Source organism: Corvus cornix, chromosome 1 (genome assembly GCF_000738735.6).
Source record: "Corvus cornix cornix isolate S_Up_H32 chromosome 1, ASM73873v5, whole genome shotgun sequence".
In the NCBI taxonomy this organism is placed as follows: Eukaryota; Metazoa; Chordata; class Aves; order Passeriformes; family Corvidae; genus Corvus; species Corvus cornix.
In genome coordinates, this window is record NC_046332.1 from 76,874,923 (window position 1) to 76,896,609 (window position 21,687).

General features: G+C 43.2%; 2 protein-coding genes across 5 annotated transcripts in view; one reads left to right on the forward strand and one right to left on the reverse strand.

Annotated features, from left to right (window-relative positions):
- CLDN10 (claudin 10) overlaps positions 1-17,515 on the forward strand; it is a 58,558-nt gene extending 41,043 nt beyond the window's left edge. Inside the window, exons 1-5 of one of the 2 annotated variants that reach the window (XM_039557103.1) lie at positions 1,336-1,613; positions 8,364-8,525; positions 8,690-8,771; positions 15,744-15,851; positions 16,537-16,908. In XM_039557103.1, coding sequence (XP_039413037.1) covers positions 1,394-1,613; positions 8,364-8,525; positions 8,690-8,771; positions 15,744-15,851; positions 16,537-16,651 — 687 coding nt within the window. In that variant the 5' untranslated portion in view covers positions 1,336-1,393 and the 3' untranslated portion in view covers positions 16,652-16,908. Of the gene's footprint in view, positions 1-1,335; positions 1,614-8,363; positions 8,526-8,689; positions 8,772-15,743; positions 15,852-16,536 lie in introns of those variants that run through there. The other variant, XM_010394062.4, reaches the window with a different exon arrangement.
- A 96-nt stretch (positions 17,516-17,611) lies between these two features.
- The window catches only part of DZIP1 (DAZ interacting zinc finger protein 1), a 40,627-nt gene continuing 36,551 nt past the window's right edge, over positions 17,612-21,687 (reverse strand). For all 3 annotated transcript variants that reach the window (XM_039557020.1, XM_039556960.1, XM_039556903.1), the window contains 2 exons: positions 19,950-20,121; positions 17,612-19,202 (listed from right to left, as the gene is read on the reverse strand). In XM_039557020.1, coding sequence (XP_039412954.1) covers positions 19,120-19,202; positions 19,950-20,121 — 255 coding nt within the window. In that variant the 3' untranslated portion in view covers positions 17,612-19,119. The remainder of the gene's footprint in view (positions 19,203-19,949; positions 20,122-21,687) is intronic.

Below are 21,687 nucleotides of genomic sequence, written 5' to 3' on the forward strand. Positions count from 1 at the left end.
CCTACTTGATGACCCTGCTTCTTTGCCCTCCTGGAGAGAGAAGAGGGCATCTTGGCACGGAGGTTGAATGGAGCTGTAGCACGCTCCATGCCCAATGCTGCTGTGCAAACAAGCCTCCTGCCTGCTTTCCCCTCTCCCTCTTCCCTGCCAATGCTGCTGTGCGTCACCTGCAGGTCAGAGATTACCAAGGAGGCAGAGGGCAGGCAGAGAACCACTACGTCAGTAAATGCATCTGTGGACCCCCCTTTTATCCTGCTGGAGCATTAACACATCAACAAACACCCTGTTCACACCTTGGATGTGTGTGAGCTCTAACACACATCCAAGGGTACACCTAACTCTGAGGGTTTTTTCCTTTTTTTTTTTCAATCTAGGTCTGTAAGGTGATTACATCCGGGTTTGTGTCCACACGGCAAAACCAAAGACCATTCATCAGAAGAATAATGATGCAAATATGGCTTCTTATCCTCCAGTGATTGCCCATCTGGCAAAAAGTTTTAGAAAATGTAACAATAGTTTTCAAATAAATAGGAGGAAAGTAAAGACCGGCAGTGTACTTTCCACATCAATGGCAAATATACTACTGATGTGGAAAGCAAACAGCTTCAAACAAGAGGAGAAACCACTGTGGATAACTCTCTCGACCTGTGAGCTGCAGGCTCAAATGCCACTGCATTAAAACTGAGGTGGAAAATCCCAAGTTCATCACCTCACATTGCAAAAACAGGTATCAAATGCTGTATCATCTATGGCTGGATAATATCAGGGGGTCAACTGAAATTCAGAGGATTAAAAAACCTTGCAATGCATTTCTAAATCTTACGTCCCTGTAGGAATATGGAGCGCTCACGGTCGGCACACCTGTATTCTGCAAGCATTCCTCAAAGACACCCCCCTGGCAAGGCTGTTTGTGGGGAGGATGGCGGGGGGCCATACGGAAACAGATGCAAACCTGCAGCTAGGGAGGAGATGCTAAGGACGCACCTTTCCCGCTGCTGCCACTCCCTCCCGACCCCCGCACGAGCACCTGCAGGGGAAGGGGAATCTAACCCCAAATTACAGGTCACGCCGCTGTTTGTTTGTTTGTTTGTTTGTTTGTTTGTTTTTCGGCTCTGGTTCATATCGCCACCCCGGGGAGCGCCCCGCCGGGCCGTGCTGGGGTCCGCTCCGGGGACCCCGGGGCGATGCCGGGGCCGGGCGGGGCGGGGGCGGCCCCGGGGCGATGCCGGGAGCTGCCGGTGCTGATTGGGCTGCACGGCCGCGGCCCCCGCCCCGCCGCGCTCGGCTCGGCTCGGCTCGGCCCCGCTCCGCCCGCTGCTGCCGGGATCCCCCGCCCCCGGGCTCGCCGGGATCCGCCGCGGCTCCGCGCCGCCCGCCGCCTGCTGCCGGGCCCATGGCGAGCACGTCGGCGGAGATCATCGCGTTCCTGCTGACCATCTCGGGATGGGTGCTGGTCTCCTCCACGCTGCCCACCGACTACTGGAAGGTGTCCACCATCGATGGCACGGTCATCACCACCGCCACCTTTTGGGCCAACCTCTGGAAGACCTGCGTGACCGACTCCACCGGCGTCTCCAACTGCAAGGACTTCCCATCCATGCTGGCGCTGGACGGTCAGGCTCCCGCTGACCCCCACTCCGACACCTCCCCGGTGTCCCGTGTGCGGGAGCTCCCGGGGCCGCTCCCGGGCCGGCCTCGGCGGGGCGGGCGGGCAGCGGGGGTTCGGGGTGCGCCGAGCGGGGCCGGGGGGCGGCGGGGACCCTGACGGAGGCGGCTCCCCCGCGGGCTCATGGGCAGGTGCCCCGTGTCCCCAGGCAGGTGGCAGCGTGCTGCTTGTGCACACCTGTGGAAGTGGGGTTTTTTCCTCCCAAAAACCTACTGGTTGAGATTTGTGCCCAAGTGTCCGTTTTGGCCTCTCGTGCTGTCACTACCTGCCTTTTTGTCCCCATCAGAAGAGTGTGTGTGTGGATTTGACACGAGAAGAATGCAGGCAAATTTTTCTTGCCGATTTATTCTCCGACTGTCGTGACATTCCTCTTTTTTATGGTTTTGCCAGCCATGCAACGGTCAGTGGAGAAGAACAAGCCTTGGCGTAGTTTTGTTTTAATTAATGTTCCTTTGCTGGTTTTGCTAAGCGGTTATTAACTCAGATGTAATTGCTTCATTGATAAATGACAGTGTAAAAGCTCGGGGCAGTCAGGGATGCAAAAGTATGCAGAAGGGATGCATAGCTTTGCTCAGCTTTAGGGCAGTATTATTTTGAAGCAAAGCTAAGAGTTTTGCTATAGGGCTTGAAACCAAAGATTGAGTTGGTGCTGCATTTCTTCCCTGATTAAGGGGAAACATTTTTGCCCTTTAAGGAAGCTGTACTGAGAAGCTGGTTCACTGCAGGAAATCTTTACAATTAAACGTTTAGTTGATAAATGCACACCGATTATGGCTGGTAGAAACAGGAGAAGTGTGTATGTCATCCGTTTATAGGTTCAGCAGTGACTGTAAAGAAAGGGAGAAAGGTTTCTAAAATTATGGCACCTTTTCTAAGTTTTTATCATTATAAATTAATGCAATATGCAGTGTTCCAGTGGCTTTGATACTCACAAAAGATCATGCCTGCTGTTCACAGTTTGGCAAGACATCCCCTTTGCACTGGAGTCTGAGAAGGTATTTTGGTGTTAAAAGCTCTGATTAAGAGGAATGGAAGGTCTGTTAATCTAATCACTAACAGAGATTAATACTATTGTGATGGGGATTAATATGAACATGACGTTAATACCAATATCAGAAAACCTTTAACCTCTGTATGTAGAAAGGGCTGAAAGAAGTCAAGATACCAAAAAGAGGTAACACAGGCAACCCTTAAGCATCACTATTGCAGGATGTTTCCCTCGGGTGAAGTGCTGTTCCCCAGACCTTCTTTTGACCCAGCCCCATGGAGGCAGAGGGATTTGCCAGTTCCTCCAAAGGGATAGGAGAGCTGGCTGGCCTCCATTGACATCAGTCACTCTGTGGCCAAGTGTAGCAGCTGAGAATGTAGTTTCCAGGACTGGGCAAGGAGCTGTGGTCTCTGTGCAGGCAGGCACGGAGTGATTGTTGGTGCGAAACCGTTTGGATCCCTTGAATCTATTGTTTAGCTGTTCTTTTAGGTCTGGTTGAATCTGTTTTCAGAGTAAGAAAAGCATAGTTACAAAGTATGCAGAATTGGGAACATTTAAATTATCAAGAAGACAACGACACTTGACAGCAAGGTCCTTACCACCCATTCCCCCAAATGCTTGTGCATTGAAACTTTGTGTGTTGGGTAGCATGTTCCACTTGGCCAAGGAATGAGTTTTCAAGGTGCCTTGTGCACAGTGAAAGAGCCATCAGGTCATTTTGGACAGAAGTGAATCTGAAATGCACATCTGGAAGAGCCCTGTCCCAATCCTTCTGGCCAAGTTGTTTATCAGTAGTGGAAAGTTCTCAGCTTCAGTGTTTCTCAATAGCATCTCTAAATGCTATGGGGCCAGCTTCTGGTACCCAGGCACAAAATGAATGAAAGGCAGGCTGGAGGGAGGGTGATGTACCCCCCCAGCACAGACCAGGCACGCTGGGTTGGGTCAGAGGGGCAGCCACCGCAGTCAGGGGTGCTTTCAGTAGGTAGCCTAGCCCAGACTCCCCTCCTTGTGGTTACAGCTCTGCAGGGAACCTGTTAGCAGCTGACTGTGGGTGTGTATGTCCCCTCTTCACCCTAAACCTTCCCCTGTGGGGGAGTGCACTTCAGGACTGCAGTGTGTCACTCGTGGCTTAAAGAATTTCTGTCTCAACAAGTAGACAAATCTGCCTCAGCCCTTGTCTAGCCTCTCCCTTCGCTGCTCTTCCTCTTTGGCCAGACTTACATGTCTAAGGTGGATCTCATTCCCTGTGATTGGGAATGTGGGAATTTCCTGACTCCATCCTCAGGTGGGGAACTCAGAAGACACAAAACGGCAGATCTGGTTTCCTGTTTTCAGTCAAGTGTTTGTGAGCAGAAACAATAACCCTATAAAGATATATGTAGTGACAATACGTTGCTCTCCTCAAAATGGTAGAGCATGAGTGGGAAATTACTAAAAATATTTCTGTTCTCCCACGGAAATGTGGCTCTGTTCCACTTCTCCCTCACACAGATGGAGAGGATGTGCCTCACAGAGCAGTTCCTCTTCTACGGAAATATTTTTTTTGGTCAAATCAGAAACCTCCAAGTGTTTCTGGACTTCTTATCCACAGAGACTGCTCAGGTCTTCCAGGGGATCAGAGGCAAAATGAGGGGGAAACAAATCAGGGTGTCACTGTGCTTTGAGCAACCCTGTCTATGCGAGGTGTCCCTTCCCATGGCAGGGGTTAGGAACTAAATGACCTCTGAGGTCCCTCCCAACCCAAACCACCCGATGGCTCTGTCATTCTACGCCAGTTGCTGGAGTTCTCCTGTGGAGTGCAGGAGAAGTCCTTCATTCTTCAGAAGCAGTGTCATAGTTCAGGTCAGGGGTGCTCAGGAGATAGTTCCTCTTTACCCTTGTTTTGGTTTGTATCATGGAGTGGGCTTGGGCTGTCCTCTCCAGATTGCTGTGGCATGGCACAGCAGCAGGGCTGCCCTGATGGCTTTTAGGCCATCACTCCACATGAACAGTGTCCAGAGAAAATTAATTGTGGTCCCCTTCCACCTTTATGCACTCCTGTAGAAGAAATCAATTTGGCCAGCTGTCATTAAGTGCTAAGCCCCACATTCTGTATGCAAGCAAAAATGTTCTTCCTGTCCATGGGACTTAAAGTCATTTCGGGTCTAGTTTTTGTGCCACTGTTCATGGGTGGAAATTTACTGATGAAACCACCTCCCCAAAAGAGGACCTATCAGTTTCCATGTTTCCAACAGTGGATCTGATGACCTTTTGCAAGATCAGAGCTGAACAAAAATTCAATTATGAGCTAAAAGAGGGTATTAGAGCTTAGAAAGACATACAAAAGCAATGGGTGTGTACTTTTGGAAGGAATCTGTGCTGTATCTGTAAGGTAACCTCTTACACTTCACGTGATGCAGACTGCAAAATGCCACCAGAGGCATTTATTGTGAAAGTGGCAGTCCCCAGAACTTTGCATATATATTTTTTTGCATTGTGTCATATGATATGAGTATATGAATGCCTCCTAACTCTTTGTAAGCATGAGGCAAGTGTGAGAGCAGTGAGGCAAGAATGATGAAGCTCTAACAAGATTAATTTGAATGCAAGACAAAACACATTTGTTTAAAAAAAAAAAAACAACCCACCTTGAAATAGGTTTCTCTTGGAATGCTGCTAAACATGACTTTATGAGTAATGCATGTTTGTCTGCTTGTCTGTTTAAAACACATGGCTTTTTGCTGGTTGGGAGCTTCATTTGGGTGGTTGGTATGTACATGACAAGTTTCCTGCAGGAGCTGGTGCAAATACAGTCAATAAAGGACAGGTTTTAGTCTTGAGTGGAGGACTGTGAAGAAATCCCTTTTACAGTCCTCTTCATTATCATAGAATCACAGAATGGTTTGGGTTGGAAGGGACCTTAAAGACCATCTAGTTCCAACCCCCCTGCCATGGGCAGGGATACCTCCTACTACAAAGGTTGCTCAAAGCCACATCCAGCCTTCAACACTGCCGGGGATGGGGCATCCACATCTTCTCTGGACAACCTGTCCCAGTGTCTCACCACCCTCACAGTAAAGAATTTCTTCCTAATATCTAATCTAAATCTCCCCTTTTTCAGTTTAAAGGCATTTCCCATTGTCCTGTCACTACACACTCTTGTAAAAAGTCCTTCTCCACTTCTCCTGTAGGCCCACTTTAGGTTCTGGAAGGCTGCTATAAGGTGTCCCCAGATCCTTTTCTTCTTCAAGCTGAACAAGCCCTACAGGTCTTGGTGACCAATATAATCTTGCTTTCTTGAAAGCAGGAAAGAGGTTTAGTTCCTCCTACAGGCAAATGTTATACAGAGTTTGAATCTAGGATCTAAGCAATAGGAGGTTAGATTTGGTGAAAATGTTGATTTCAACTTTTCATGCTTCCTAATGCTCCTGTCAACCTAATGGGACTAATAGAGCCTTTTGCTTTTCCACAGTACTAGTGTAAACTGTGAGGTTTTTTCCCGTATATTTTGTTTTAAAAGTGTGTGCCAGTTGGCTGATTGCTGTGTGAACTGAAACAAGCTGTGCTGTAGCTGGCCTGCCGAATTCGGTGAATTATTTAGTGAGAAAGGTTATTCATTCAGCAGAACTGAGCAGTCCTCCAGTTTGTGCTGTTTATAATTGAAAATGATTTCTGAGTGAGCAAGTTAATTATTTCTTGCTGTCTCACTACCCTCTACCTATTTTAAAACTGTGTATTGACCTTCAGGAAAAACTGAATTTCAGCCCTGTGGTTACTTGCAAATGCTGGATATTTTGGTTGGGGTGAATATTTACTGGTTTTCCTAGGAGGTTCAGACATAAATAAAAGTTTGGAGGACCTCCAGGTAAACACGTTCATGGTTCAGCACTTTAATGTGTCAATTAGCTAACTAACACTGTCAATAAATTGGACCTGTCAAAAATAATAGCTTCCTTTCCAGTCTTCATCTTGTGCTTTACCTGTCTGCTACAAGAAATACATTTCACACCACCTAAAGCAGCATAAGCCAACTTTTCCATGCCTATAGCAAAAATTAACAAAGCAAGGCTGCTGTCTTCAAACCTGGGTCTCACACAAATTCCTCTCTCTCTTCCATTCCAACATGTGAGCCATATGACAGTCACACTTATTTCATTGACTGTGTATTTCTTTAGCAGGTGGGCTACAGAAGCATGTTGCAAATGAAAGAAGTCCACCTGTGTGCCAGCAGATGTAGATAAATGCAGTAGGTTGTGTTCACAGATGGGCACCATAGCTCACAGGTTCAGTAGGCCTGCTAAAACGGAGTGTTGTGTGCTACAAATGGCTTTGTTGCACAAAGCTGTGAATCAGTGGGGGATTTAAAACATTGTTCAAGCATGGGGCAGTTGTCCTGTAGCTGATATGCCTTCAGCAGTGGCTAAAGGAGGTGGCAGTAAGGATAGCAAAAGGTGGCCAAGTGTCTGTGGTAGCCATCTGCATCTCAAAGCAAAGCCCTGCCAGCCAGACACAGATTTCTCTGTCATGAACGTATCCAATCTCTTTTTGTGTCTCTGTAAACCCTTAGTGTCCACACATCCTGTAGAAGGGAGTTCCACAGCTTCATTTTACAAACAAGCACACCTTTTGTTTTGAATCTCTGCCTTCTGTTTTCATTAGATGTCCTCTAGTTCCTGCTTTAATATATTGTTTTCTTACATATTAAAACTTTTATGCAGGGTTTGGTGGGGGTTTTTTGTTTATTTATTATTACATAAAATTTGGTGTAATAGGCAATGACAGTGTGGTTTAGCTCTCAACATTTCCACCCACTGGAGATCAAAGCAAAAAGAATGAATACCCTAATAGTGGGAGTTCACTTTCATTTTAACTGAGATGTAACAACAAGTTATGAAGAAAAACATCTTGTGATGGTTATTCAGCTGTGTAAGATTGCAGCGTTCCACCCTGTAAGCAGCGATATGAGATTATCACAGTCTTTCAATTACAAGATATTCCCAGAAGGGAGAAGAGGCCAAGCAGCCCATTGTCCCGTTGAACAGCCCTGCCCTGGGAGGTCCCTCTGGGGGTGGTCTCGGGCAGCACAGCCAAATTGTTTGTGGCTGAAGCCAGGTGCAAGCCCTTTGTCCAGGTTTAAATATGTCAGTGATTTGCTTTATCCCAAGGGACTACTGCTGTCCATGGAGCTGAGTGCATGGCTGACTTCCTTGCAGAATGAGGGCCTTCTTGGCACATCCAAATCAAATCAGTGGCACATCCAGACAAGCCCAGGAAGGCCCAGGACCCCAGCCAGGGTCACTGCTGCCAGCCTCAAGGCTAGTCATATTATATCTGCAGCACGCATGCACAACAAGGCTGATGTAAGACTTGCTTTGTGTGCACGGGGTGGCTCTGCAACCTGTGACAGCCCCTCATCAGACCATGTGGAGTTTCTCTTCTAAACCTCATGGGTACAACCTCTTGCAGATGCTACACCCGGTGTCATGGGATTATATTTTGGAGCCCTGAGTGTCACAGTATGTTTCTTACAAGCTAGACTCAGGTGATGATGCCCTGTGAAGGGCACATATCACCTAGAAGAACACACCCAGTGGTACAGTGATACTGTTCCAGCCAAAGTCTGATTCCATTAACAATAGTGAGTGCCTGATGCTGCACAGAGAAAGGGGAACTATAGCAAAACCCGTCATGGTCCCAGTTCTCATATTAGCCTTGCTCTTTCTCTCACAGGTTACATTCAAGCCTGCAGAGGATTGATGATCTCTGCTGTCTGCCTGGGCTTCTTCGGTGCCGTTTTTGGACTGGTTGGGATGAAATGTACAAAAGTCGGAGGCTCTGATCAGACTAAAGCAAAAATAGCTTGTTTAGCTGGACTGATTTTCATACTCTCTGGTAAATATACTTTATTTCTATCAGTTTGCATATTTGAAGTCATACCGGAGCCGCTTCTTTTCCACAGAAACCCGTGCACAATCCTCCATGACTTCGTTGACTTCAGGGTCAGGCCCAAACCTCTGCTGCCAGCTCCACTGAATGGTTTGTCTTATGCTTTTCAGGGCTGTGCTCTATGACTAGTTGTTCCCTGTATGCAAACAGGATTACGTCTGAGTTCTTTGACCCTTCTTTTGTTGCACAAAAGTAAGTACTTTCCTATACCCGTAAATCTTTCAAACAAGTAGACCTTACATTTCCGACTGTGCACCAGCGCCTGTTTAGGTAGAGAGCAGCTGCTTCTTCCCTTGGGCAGAGGAGGAGAGTGGGCTGCAGTTTTACTTAATCACAATTTCTAACTGGAGTAACCAGGTGCTGAAATTCAATGAACAAACACTTTGCTGTGCAGTGACTGCTCTGCAATCCGTGTGCCCAGCTCTACTGCGGGCTGGCAGGGCAGCTGGGGTTAATTGGGAGTGAAGCCTGCCTGGATGCCAGAGGTGCAGCAAAAGGATTGCACAAGACAGAGGGGCTCATTAGGTGCATCATTTGATAGGGAAGGGAGAAAAGTATTTCCTTGAGCCTTTGATAGAAGTGGTTTCCATAAAGGTGTCAAGCACTGCGCAATCTTGATTCCTCGGGAGGAGAGGTTTCTGCAGGCTTGGTGGAATTTTGCTGGCAGATTTTCAAATCCAGGTGACTGAAATTTGGATCATAAACATTATCAGAACCCATGCTCTTATAAGCACGAACATGAATGCTTTGCCTACACTTGCAATTAAATTTAAGGGAGTGAATATTTATAGAATTTTAGGATCCATATCAAAAATAATGAGCATCCCTAAAGACTCCCTTTAAAGCTGTGCAAATTCTCAGGACCTGCAAAGGAAGCAATCCACAAACCAGCGCTTGCATTTTGGATTGACATCTTAACTAACAAGTCTGAAAGTGTTGGCTGTAAATTATAGCATCATAGACTTTCCTGTTTTACCTTCATACATGATGGAAACTCTTCTTTAAAGGCAATGATTTTCAAGTTTTCTTGGCAGTGATTCCAGTATATGTCAAACACTGGGTATACGTTTCCCTGAAACCCAAGTAAGGGATCAGAAAGGAACCCTGAGCCTTTATGTTTCTCTTCGATAGAAAGAAAATAATCTGAATAAATAAAGAAAGAAAATAGTCTTAATAAATAACACTAAAGGGATCTACATTTGCAGTAGGGTTGATACTGCTTTTCCTGTGTTGAAAACAAGTTTGTATTCATTTTCTCCATAATTCTCCTATCGTTTCTGTTTATTTGATACAGTGAAGAGAGGATCAAAAGGGGTCCAAAAGAAAGAAGGATGTGAAGCTCTGTGAAGAAAATGGAGCCTGGCTATATAGACAGAAGTTAATTATTCATCAGGCTTACTGTTCTTAGTGAAAAATACCATGGTTGTTGCCAGAAAGTCCTTTTCCTACACTGTATTCCTACACTTGTTTGCTGCAAAAAAGCAGGCAGACCTCACAGTGGAATTTTACTGTGAAGGAATGAGAAATCCAGTTTAAATATTGAAATAATGGTAGTAAAACATCCTCTCCAGAAACTACCTTTTTTTCTGGAAAACCAGCACAACTCAGCTGTGGGCAGACATAATCATGACTGCAAAGATAAAGGCAGAGAGGAAATCTAGAAGTTTTAATTTGAGTTGTGCACAATGCATGTAGCTCATGCCATGACCTTGCATCAGACTGAGCTAATGATGGCATTCAGCTCCTTCCTCTCTCAACCAATGTAAAATTTCCTTTTTGTTGCCATCTGTGAACCCTTACTTTGTTACACATTGCAGGAGCATTTAATATGCTTTGCTGGTATATTATGGAAATTTGGTATTGTCTCTTCACTGAGAGAGGATTTCGGCCTTTTGCCTTTTACTGCACATTTCTCTCCTGAAGTTATTCTGGCAGTGTCAAAGACAGGCTTGAGATACTGTTGGTGGGAAACAAATGACACAAGATGTTCAGCATCTTGTTTCAGCCATCAAGATTTCCCTCCAGCCTTCTTTACTACTTTTAATTAATAGAACACTACCTCTTACAGTCTTTATCATTTTTGTCCCTTGCCACAGTTTGAACTCACATAATCATGATCATTCTTATTGATAAATGGCGTTGTTTATCCAAATTATCTGACCAACTTCCCATTGTCTCTTATAGAGAATTGCTTCCCTTCAGCTTTCTTGTCCCTGAATTGATGGTGCATAGTTCACTGTCTCCATTTTGATAGATTTGAATCTGTTCTTTATTTTCAAAGGATTGTAAGAATCAGACAATCAAAGTGTTCGTTTCCCCTGGGTATTTGTACTGATTTGGAAGGAAGGTATGAAGGTCTGCTCTTTATGTAAGCTGATATCCAGTCAGCTGATGAAGCTTCCACTGGTTTGCTTGGAAGTTTACTTCATGGTCTTAATGTGTGTGACAACTAGAATATTTTTCTTCTGTACTGATATTGTACTTCAGTTCTTTCACTGAATTATGCCTCCCCAGATTTGGGAAGAATTAGAAGAAAATCTTCTTTTAGCCTGCTTGGTTAGTGCAGTTGAAGGTGGCTTTCAGTTCTCTGCAATTGAATTCACATGGTCCTGAGTGGTCACCACCTCAAAGCCTCTTCATCAACTTCTCGCTCCCGCCTGAGCTGCCAGTGATCTCCAGTCAGATGGATTTCACAGACTGGAGACAGTGGATATGCAGCCACAGACTTCAGACAGTGACTGCTTTGGTTCTTGCAGCCTAGAGTTTTAAGACTAGAGGAGTATGTTTCCTGCAAAGTTTTCCATGATAAAGGGGGAAAGGGGAAACAGCAAGTGCAGAAATTTATTCTAAAAAAGCCTATCTTCTCCTTTTTCTCTTTTTCTGGAGGTACCAATGTTTGTAAGGGTTTTTTGGTAGGGTAAGGTTTTTTTACGTATTAGATTTTGGTGGGCAGTTTGCATTGGCTTTTTAAATGCTGAGAAGATCACAGAATCAGAGGATGCCAGGTTGGAAGTGACCTCAAGGAGCATCAGATCCAGTCTTTCTTGGCCACAGCACAGTCTAGATAAGATGGTCCAGCACCCTGTACAGGCAGATCTTAAAAACGTCCAGTGTTAGGGAATCCACCACTTCCCTGGGGAGGTTATTCCAACGGCTGATTGTTCTCACTGTGAAAAATTGTCCTTATGTGTCCAGTTGAAATCCCCAGGGGTAACCTGTACCCATTACCCCATACCTTTTCCATGTGACTACTTGTAGAATGGAGTCTCCATCTCCTTTTTAGCCACTGTTCAAATATGGAAACATGATGATAAGATCTTCCCTAAGTCTTCCTTTCTCAAGGTTGAACAAACCCAGTGCTCTCGGCCTTTTCCCACATGACAGGCTTCCCAGTCATCTTTGTGGCCCCTCTCTGGACTGTCTCCAGCTTGTGCACATCTATTTTGCACAGCAGAGACCAAAACTGAGCACAATATTCCAGGTGTGGCCTGACAAGCACTGAGTAGAGTGGGTGTCTTGGGGTGACTTCACCCCAAGACAGTGGGATAATGATTTCTTGATCTCTTCTTGATCATCTACCCAGGTGTTCCTGCAGGGTGGCTCTCCCTTCTGAAGTGTCCCCTTCCCCACTCACTTTGGTATCATCAGAAAACTCCATCAAGGATACACTTGATCCCATCATCCAGATCACTTGCAAAGATTTTTAATAGTCCAATATTAATCACTGGGGAAGTGTACTTGTGACATGTCGGTTTTAACAGGAGTCAAAAGACAGGTTGGATAAAACCCAGGGAGCCATACAGATGTTGATACTCAATTTAGAATCTTGTGTTTTCCTCCTAAGTACGAGTATAAATATCAGAAGGGTTGTTTTCTCTGTTTGCAGATGTGGAGGAAAGACCAGTTAGGTCAGCTCTGCAACTCATTGTCCTGGCAGTCACCCAAGATGGGTCGTATACACAATCTGTTTAATCATGGTATAGTAAAAAATGTTGCTTCAAAAGGTCAAACAATACTAACTACAAAGGCCGAATCCCAGGTCTTCTGTCTCAACTAGTAGGCACCAGTCAGGTACCCCTTTTCTACCCAATTCTATCAAATCTAGTCTTGGTTTCTTTTCTGTATGACTGAAGAGCTTCAGGAAGGGAAGATGGTGCTTTGTCTCCTTAAATCCCTCAGCCTCTGGCCAACCATTTAGTGTTGTTAGATAAAAATGTGGAAACTTGTGTTTCTCACTTTCTAGGCAAATGATCTTGGCAAATAAGCTGTTACTGCAACAGCCTTCCTGGACCTTGGTCCAGCTCTGTTCTCCAGCACTGTGGTGATCTGCATCGACTTCTGTGGGGAGCCTAATCCTGGTCCACACACCTTAGGTGTGCTCTGGCAGTCCTATAAGGATGAAGGGATCCCCAGGATGGGGCTTACCTCACACTGAGCTAGTCCCTTTGATCTGCCTTTGCAGATCAATAAAAGAGGTGCCTGGAAGGTGTTTCAGAAGTGCACTTTGTGTGTATTTCTGACATGTTGACTATAATGGGATCTTGGGTGATGAGCTCTGATGCAGATCTCTGCTTCTAATCAGAGAAATCCCTGTACTTGGACAGACAGAAATCTTGAATAACGTAAAAACTGTAGCACATGGTTGGAAATTAGAGCATAGGTAGAATTAAAGCTTTAGGGCTTTGGCAGATTTTGAAGTGAAACAGGACTGGGTGCAGGGTTTTCCAGGGTGAAAGGAGCTATGGTTCCCAGCAGTTTAAGTCGGGGTTTGGGTCCATAAGCCCCACATTGATGTTGAGGAAAGGTTCTGAGGCAGAGTCAGTTTCAGCTTAAGCTTGGTGTCTCCAAAAAGGAAGCCTGAACAAAGAAATCCCTGGGCCTTTATCCCCTCACAGTCTGTGCACCTGATCCTCATGTGCTCTTCACGAATCTTGCATGTGCCTCTTGGTCCACTGGTGATTTATGGTCTGGGGTCTTCTAACACCTCACTGGATTCTTTCTCCATGTCCATGTGGGCAGACCATTCATTGTTCTTATCTTCCAGCTTGGGCCAGCCTTGGGGCCCTCCAATGTCAGCCTGGTTATCTTCAGATAAGGGTTTTCTCTGTTTATTCCCCTGCTTGGCCTTTCCTGCTGACAAACACAGTTCATTTAAAGTTCACCTACTTTTTGTGAACAGGGCACACTTCATGCTGAGCTGTAAGCAAATTACAATTAAACTTAAGCCTACACAATTAATTTCTAATATTCTATAAGTAAACTTAATTTAATCCCCAATAGCTGGGTATGGAGAATATTTGGGGGAATCAAATCCTTTTGTTAGCAAAGGATAATAAATAAAAGCTCTATTTCAATGATGTGAACAGAAAAGGAAAAAAGAGCCTAGAAGTTGAAGCAGTAGTGAGGCCATGAAGAGTCAGGTGCAAGTCCCATGGAGTGTTCTACCTCTGAGCTCCAATGTTTCTATTGCTTTTTGGCACTAAACCCCTGGGTCACAAATTACTCAAGCCTGGGTGCCCATAGCATGTAGCAAAGATATCATAAGTGTAGATTTTTGTCCCTGTGTGACTATTTCTTTTTTTCCGAAGTCTGTGCTTTACCTCTGGCTAGGCTCTCAAGAAAACATGGGAAAGTGATTTTATAGTTCCTCAGCCACTGCTCACCCTCTTGTGACCTATTATATAAATCACTGTGTCATTTTTTGGGTGTCTGGGCAATATTTGAGTGTTTCTGCAGTGCCATTTTGTAAAGATACAAGTTTTTCAGAACAGCTGAGGTATTTTCAGTTAGATATTATGGTAATGTGGAACTGGGGCCTGTGCATGAACATGGAAATGTTCAGAACTAGCTGAGAAGCAAAACTACACAGTGTTGCAGTTGCACAGGCAAGCTTTTAATTGGCTGCCTCACCACAGTTCTCAACAAATCAATTTAGTAGCATCTGCTCAAACAGTATGGACACCTGTTTGATAACAGTGGATGGATGGGGGACAGGGGCCTGTGTTTTCTGTGCAGGATCCAGAAGTCTGGAGCAGATAAAGGTCTCCTTAAGGGGAAACTGCAGCAGAGAAAGAGCAAGAGACACACTGTGTGTTCTAAAGGTGAGGCATAAGAGACTCTGGAGACTGTTGGGCTGCAGCCCAATGTGGGTTATCCTAAAAGTGCTTTAAGAGTGGTACTCAGGCAAAGAGCTGGGGAATGAAGCAGACAAGGGGCAGCCATGGTTTGCTGCACATCTTGAAGCTCCAGCGTTAAGGGGAAAGAAAAGAATCTCTTCCTGATGCCCTTCTTTCCTTTCATTTACTACTGTTGCTTTAGAAATGTGGACTTAGCTTTGTGGGATAATGCTCCTAAAGCACCACTGTCTCCTCTCAGAGACAAAGAGCAGTTCCTGGCAGCAAACAGTTTGTGGCTGGCTCAGGCAGCAGAGGGGACCATTGCTGGTGACAGGGAGCTCTGCCCACAGACGTGTGGGGGAGCAGTTTCTTCCAGATAGAATCCAGCCACAGGGACTGGAGAAGGAGAAAGATGCTGGAACCTGTGTGTGCATATGCTTGTACCAGACACACCTGCGTATGTATATTCATATATTGCACATATGTGCATATATATTGCATGTGCTTATTATGTGCACGTATAAAATCCTCATGTTTCAAGCAGGCTGGTGTGTGGATAACGAGGGAGGGAGTCAAACAGATCCTGAGAGGGAAACTTAAGGAGAGTTGTAGGCAGAATTTGTAGTCTCTGGCTCAGCAAAAGCCCCAGTCCAGCTTGGCTTGGGAGTCGACGGGAACAAAACTGAAACGGAGGAGCTGGTGCTGTAAACAGGCCAAAGAAAGATGTAACCCCACAGCAGAGCAATCCAGGAGGAGACGTGCAAAGGCCAGGCCTTTCCCTAACCCTAACCCCTAACCCTAACCCTGGCTGTGCAGGGAGAGAAGCATTGCCCAAGCATACTGCAGGGACAGAGTCTGCCTCCCGAGTCAGAGGGAAATAATGACAAGAACGTGGGTGAATGGCAGAGCTGCCGATTTTGTGGTGGATAATGTATGTGTCAATGGAAAGTTATTAGAGAAAAATAAAATATTTACTTATTGTATTCTGGAGATAACCCTGTTAAATGCATGCTCTCTTTTGTTAAATATATTTATTGACTTCTTGTAGGTATGAATTAGGAGCAGCTTTGTTCATTGGATGGGCTGGAGCTTCACTCTGCATAATTGGTGGCATTATATTCTGCTTCTCAATAGCTGAAAATAGTAATTCTGCAAGGTAAAACACAAGTTGTACTTACTGAAAGAAATCAATACCTATGCACTTGTACCTGCTATGTGTATGCAGTTTGATTACTGTTCCAAAACACTTTGTAATGAGATTCAGAAAGAGATTGTGTGGATAAAAGAAAATAAGGGGATTTAAGGATAATGCTCTGTCCATCATTAATGTAATTAAGAGCTATTGACTCAGAACAAATACTTGTGATATATATATATATTTCATAAATTTACTACAGCTGGAAAACAGTGCATTCACTGATGTAGGAAAAGTGGTCAGGTCACTTTAGAGGCATGAATAGACAAGTTTCTTTGATCTCAAATCATCATATCGAAAGTGAGCAGTGGTGGCAGTGGGCCCTCCAGCAGCTGATGAGGGGTAATAACAAAGAGGAACGGCTGCAGGGAGTAACTATTCACCTAGGATCTGCCACAGCTTTAATTCTTTCATGATTGTGCCCTAATTTACTTAGCTGTGAACGAGGGATACTGCAAAGACAGATGGCTGGAGTGGCCATGTCAAACTAGAATGGGAGCACACAGACCAGGAATGTGCCCCCTCCTCTGAGATTTGCAGGTACATTCACATACATTTCTTCTAGCTTTATTACTATAATGCCAGGATGCAGAGATGTCACTTGTCTGTGGGATGAGGTGTAAATGGTTGTTTTTTTTCTCTTCAGGAGGGGGTATGCCTATAATGGAGCCACATCTGTGATGTCATCTCGTACAAAGGTCCACAACAGTGTCCCTGACAAAACCCCACCCAAGCACTTTGACAAGAACGCTTATGTTTAGTTGCACTCTTGGAAGACTCAAAGCGTTTTAAACATGATTTTGTACGTTTCATTCAGAGTGATTCTCCCCACCCCAACCCCAATGTACTTACCACTAAGTCAATGACTTTTAAAAATATTAACTTGCAGCTTTTTACATATTGATGTAAATTTTATTATATAATATTTTAAGATTGATGTTGGTCTTGTAAAGTTTATACCTGGAAATCATGAGCTGATGTTGCATTCTTGAAAAAAAATAAATGATGTATTTACTAATTCAGTCTGTCATGTCAGCTGCTTATGGGAAGGGCATCACACCCATCATATTGGCATATTGCAGGAATTTCTGACATGGGTTCAGTGCTGGACAGAACAGTCAGTTGGAATAAGAAGAATAAGAAGAGGAGTAAGAAGAGACTGCATGAAAATAAGTATGGGATTTGGGGAAGCAGGAGAAAGTACTGATCATAGTCGGAGTCAATTGTTAACAAAACCAAACCTGTCACACGGGAGGGTCTCGGATGGCCTCAGCAGAGCGTGTGCTGAAAAGGACGATGACACGCCCTGCTGGTGACAAGGCACCTCCAGGGGTTGTTTTCCTTCCCTCCTGCCAGGCAGGCTGCTGGGACACCTTCGGCTACAAAACATCTCAAAGCACTGACTTGCAAAAGGGAAGGAAAAACCCCACGCAATTCCAGCGGGTCAGCTCTGCCAATGGCATTCCTGAAGGGCTGACCGAATAAAAGCAGGCAATACTGAACAGCACAATTTTAGATAATCCAGATTGAATTACAACAGTTCAAAAATTCATGTAGTATTTTTGCTTTGTCTGTCCATAGAAATGTGATGGCTTTTGAGGGAATATTTGTACAAGTCTATAAAAGAGAACAGATTACAAATAACCACAAAATGCTTTCTAGACCAAGTCCCTAAAATCAGACACAAACGCAGGTTTGTCGTGAAGTTTAACTGATGGATCTTTGGAGTTTCAATAAAAATTGGTTATTTTGGGACAACACTGGAAATATAAAAAATGAATAGACCTATTTATAATGACACAGTAATGAAAAAATTTTGTATCTGATGTTATCTAAATTACATCAGAACTAAAAAGTCTCTCAAGGTTCTTTTTGTTTTACATTATTTCTGTACTTCATTTCAGTTGAAACACTATTGTGTTTTTTTAAGAAGGCAGCCAATATGGACAAACCAGAAATATCAAGTACTTCTGCAACGGCAGATCAGTACTTTCCTTACTGCAGCTTGACATTTAATTTTTTTTCCCATTGTTGTCCTTTTATACTAAAAAAGACTCAACTCCAATACAAAGAAAACCCCAACAAACTAACTTCCCCATATAGGAGGCATTTAATGATGATCAGTTTTAGAGCTGAGGCTTTTTTTATTTTCATTTGGTGTTTATTGTAAACCATGGTAGAAACTTAACAGTTTAATACATGGACAAATTTTCTTTAAAATGTTGGCAATTTTCTATAAAGTTCATGATAAAATACATGAAAATATGCATTAAAAATTGTATAAAGTAATACTCTGCAGTATATTCTGTTCATTGGTTAACAGGCTTTCTTGCAAGACCAGTTTCAATCTTTAATGTAAACATTAGAGGCAAAATCTTCACCTCAGTGAAATGAGAGAAACTTTCACCACTGAACTCATGAGTGTGCTGGTTTGGGCTGGGGTAGAGTTGATTTTCTTCACCGTGGCTGCTATGGGGCTGCGTCTTGGATTTGTGCTGGACACAGCGTTGATAAAAAAGAGATGTTTTTGTTATTGCTGAGCTGGGCTTGCACAGAGCCTTTTCTGTTTTTCATACCTCCACACTGGTGAGGATATTGGGGGTGCATGGGAGGTTTGGAGGGGACACAGGTGGGACAGGTGACCCAAGCAGACCAAAGGGATATTCCAGACCATATGACATCATGCTCTGTATATACAATGGGGGAAGAAGGAGGAAGAGGAAGACATTTGGAGTGATAGAGTTTTGTCTTCTCAAGTCCCCATTACATGTGATGGGGCCCTGCTCTCCTGGAGGTGGCTGAACACCTGCCTGCCCATGGCGGGCAGTGAATTAATTCCTTGTTTTGCTCTGCTTGTGTGTGTGGCTTTTGCTTTTCCTTTTGAACTGCCTTGATCTCAACCCACAAGTTTTCTCACTTTTACTCTTTCAAGTCTCTCCCCAGTTCCACTCACGAGGGAGTGAGTGAGCAGCTGTGTGGGGTTTGGCTGGGTTAAACCACCACAAAGAGAAAGAAGTTTGTCACTTTGTTTCCGAGTAGACATGGCCAGTAATGCATATTTCAATATTCTTTTTCAGAGTCAGACTGAAAGACACAAGAGCTCTGTATAGAGTATTCTTTGTTATTACAGGACCAATGAGAAAAATTACTGGGAAACACTTGAGGTTTTTGCCTGCATTTTGAAACCCAGCAGAGCCAAAAGCAGGATGTCCCATCAGGAGTGGAACAATCATATATCTGAAGAATCACTCCAGTCTGTTACAGTGACTAAGCTGCTTTTTAACGTGCTTGTATTATCAGCTTCATGAAGGCCTGTTAAAACAAAGAGACAAAAAAATTAATAGTTATTAATACTCTTTTGGGGATACTTTTACTTTGTCTATGAGACAAAATGACATGCTATGTGAGCAAACACCTGTGGACTTCAGGAAATCCCAAATTTGAACCAGTGAGGAAATGACAGGTGTTGATAATATGTAGACAGTTTCTCTCACAGAATATAAAGCACAGTACAAGCAGTCAGTGTCAACCTTACTTTCCATTCAAAAATAACCAGCAGTATCTTTATGTGACTGACACAGCTTTAACCTTTACATACATTGAAACGTTGGGGTTAGAAACTACTATATAAATTTTATGTAAGATTGAGGCTTTTACTTCAGCACTAGTTCAAATATTTATCTCAGCCTGGTAGGTCAGTTAGGTATCTTGAACAAACTTGAAATGTTGTTATTATTCTCAAGACAAAGCAAGTTCCCTTTTCCCTTGAATTTGGGAAGAAAAAAATTCATGAATGATTTATTTTTAAGCTGAGGTTGAACTCTGATAATATTATGTTTTAAAATCTCAAATTTAAGTTGGCATCTCTGTATATTTACGTGTATGTGGTTTACCTATCACTAAGTATCATAAAAGTATGATATTTATATGGCAAAAAACCAAACACAGAGTTTTTCTTACTTATTCTTTTCTTACAAAACACCATCTATTGAATTACAATGTGTAATAAACTCTACTTAATCCTCCTCTAGGTGGGTCAGTCACTTGTGAATATGTTACCTTCCTCCTTTGGTGAACTCTTCTTGGGAAGACCCCATGCATGTACCACAGACGCAGCATTGGGCTCATTTTTCTGAACTGTCAATGCCTTCTGACTTCTATCATCTTTCATCAATAAAATGTCTTCCTCTACTGATGATATATCCCAATCATCTTCATCAGGTTCTGTGAGCTAACCAGGACAAGAAAAAACAGGCATTTTTCCTCTGTCTGTTCAAGCTGCGCTGAGATCTTTCCTAAACTCAACTACGTGAAACTGCTAAAGAAAAATGCACTGGCACATGGCCTTTATGACATCTATCACCACACTTTTAAAATCCACATTAATTCAACTACCTAAATGATATTAATTCACTGTTACCATTCCAAAACTAAAAATAGTTTGGTTTTTTTTTTCTAAAGTCAGGAACTGCAAACATTTGAAGTTCTGCCAGTTCTTTATCTGGCATAAACCTCTTTTTCATGTATTACGTGCCAGCCTTAAAAAAGGATTATCTTTTCTGGGATATTCCAGTGAGATGAAAATCCTTTAAGCATTAGAATGTGTATTACTTACATGAAAATAAAGATATGATATGCAAGGTGGCAGTTTACAAGCATTCTGTAGTCAAACGAGGAAAAAAATAATTTGGTAAAGGCCTTTTTAATTTAAAACTAATTTACTTAAAGAGAAAATGAAACAAGGAAAATTAAAAAAACCACATGGTGCTCAAACTTTAAATATACATTCTCCTCAAGATTCAGTGTCAGCATGTACAAACATTTTAATTAAGTGGTGGATTTGTATATTAAGTTCACAAAATGAGAGTCCATTCGAACAGATGAACCTGAAGGCAATGAGTCCATGGTCCTTCTTACCTCATCTGTCTGAGAACTAAGTATCTTTATTCAGCTTTAGAAAGAAGAGCTACAGCATTTCCCTATTTGTCAATCAGATGTGGCTTGATGAATTTGAGCTATTTTTAGAGAGTTTAAATATGGAAAGTGAACGATGGTTTCTCACAAAGCTAAAACCTTATTTCACTGGAGTCTCCCAGTATTAGAGTAAGGATCTACACGGTGCTTCCATTGCACAGAAGGAAGGTTCAGATGCTACTAGAAAACAATGTAAGGTATGTACACGCTAGAGAAAAATCAACAAATATGAACATGTCGCATGTCTTGAAAGAAGGGAAGAGACTGAAGTAATGCTTTATCTTGCAACATAATTCCATTTTAACACTGCAAACTGTTTTTCAAAAACTGACAGATCTGCTCAGTGTGCTGTATTATTAACATACCAGGATTCACTATTGTGCAGTTTCAAATTATCTGCATTTGGAGGGTGTGGTAATGGGAAAGTCAGAGTCACATATATTGAGAAATGCTGGAGGAAGAGTTTCCGCGAACATTCACAAAGTCCCTAATTATTTTTAAAGTAAAAAATAGAGATAAACAAGTCAACCTTAAACAAAGTTCAGTTTTGATCGAGTGTAAATACACAGCACCAATCAAAACTACTAAATAGTTTTATTAACTCAAAGACTTATATAAAGATGTCTACATTGAAACATATAAATATGGGCATAGATATATGCATATATAATTATCAAAGCATACAAGATGGCGTGTTCTTCCAGGAAGATTCCAGAAACAAAGTAGCAATGCCTGCCCTGGTTTCTAAACTCAACATACAGGATACATCAGGGACACAATGTATTCTAAATTAATTATAGCAACAACATTTTTCATAAAATGA